Source organism: Penaeus monodon, chromosome 23 (assembly GCF_015228065.2).
Source record: "Penaeus monodon isolate SGIC_2016 chromosome 23, NSTDA_Pmon_1, whole genome shotgun sequence".
In the NCBI taxonomy this organism is placed as follows: Eukaryota; Metazoa; Arthropoda; class Malacostraca; order Decapoda; family Penaeidae; genus Penaeus; species Penaeus monodon.
In genome coordinates, this window is record NC_051408.1 from 16,083,989 (window position 1) to 16,085,186 (window position 1,198).

The window sequence follows — 1,198 nt, forward strand, 5'->3', positions numbered from 1 at the left end:
TTTATTATTTTCCTATCTTTCAATTTTCTGTAATACATCCTACACCCACAAGTAATGTCCTCACTGGAGACGGCCCTCCTCACAGCTGATGGCTAGTAAACTCCACCCTCATGGACCAGTGGAAACCCTACAGGAACTCACAAATGAGCCCCTTCCTGAAGGCCTGCTGAGTTGCCTCCTTTCTAGTGCTTTCTGTACTTGTGACGAGATGTTTCCCCACCAACCCCCACACCTGTAACTCATAAAAAAAACTCACCATTGCTGCATCTTGTCTTCTATCCATCCTGCCAGGTAGTGTCGCACCTCAATCGGGAACTGTTCACCATATATACCCTGGACCCGACGGAGGTCATCTGCGGGAAGCTGCTGTGCTCTGTTCCACAACGACATTGTGCTCTGAAACATTATACTTTGTTAATTTCCAAACTTAAGTTACTGTGAATAGTCCTATACTCTGATTTCCAATTATAACAAAAAACAATTAACAGAAAACATTTGTAAAAATTCTTGCAAGTTGACTATCTTTAGCAGTCAAGAATCGCAACATCTATTGGTAAACCATTACCAGTCAGAAACCCAGAAAAAAAGGAAAGAAAGAAAGATAGAAAAAGGAAAATACATATAAAATTAACGTGATTAAATATAGAAAACACACTGGCAGAATTTCAACACAACATACACGTTTCATGTTGCCTCTAGGATCAGCTGATGTCAAGCCCATCCTCCAAAACTAGTAGAAGGTAATGGGCTAAATATGTTCTCTGTATTCAAAAATCAGAAGTGCACACCACAGACGCACTCTCAAAATATTTTTCCTCAACCTAAAGTGGCAAAACTAGAGAGAGCAAATATAAACCGTGCGCCTTGGAGGGTAATTTCTACTCCTTCTGGTACTCCACATTGAAAGAAAGACTGCATTCAGATAGCTTATCTCTGAAGCATTCTTATCACAAAGAATTTTCCTCCTTTCCGACAATGGGTCTCTCAACAACACATCTTATCTCACTGCACATAATCTCTTTCCACGTATTCTAGCCACCAGTTCTGAGATATTCTTTACAAATTCAAGGAACTGTGACTGTGCAGAAATGCTCAAAATACAAAAATCTTAATCAATTATACAGTGAGTCTAAGCTTATTTCTAATATCTTTTGTTAGTAGCATATGATATAACACATATTTGAGAAAACTCCATAGC

At 39.0% G+C, this 1,198-nt stretch overlaps 1 protein-coding gene across 1 annotated transcript in view; it reads right to left on the minus strand.

The window, feature by feature from the left end:
- LOC119587821 (signal transducer and activator of transcription 5B-like) overlaps positions 1 to 892 on the minus strand; it is a 29,198-nt gene extending 28,306 nt beyond the window's left edge. Inside the window, 2 exon segments of the mRNA XM_037936525.1 lie at positions 257 to 396; positions 680 to 892. Of these exon segments, the coding sequence (XP_037792453.1) occupies positions 257 to 396; positions 680 to 721 (182 nt within the window). The 5' untranslated portion in view covers positions 722 to 892.
- Positions 893 to 1,198: the final 306 nt, after the last annotated feature.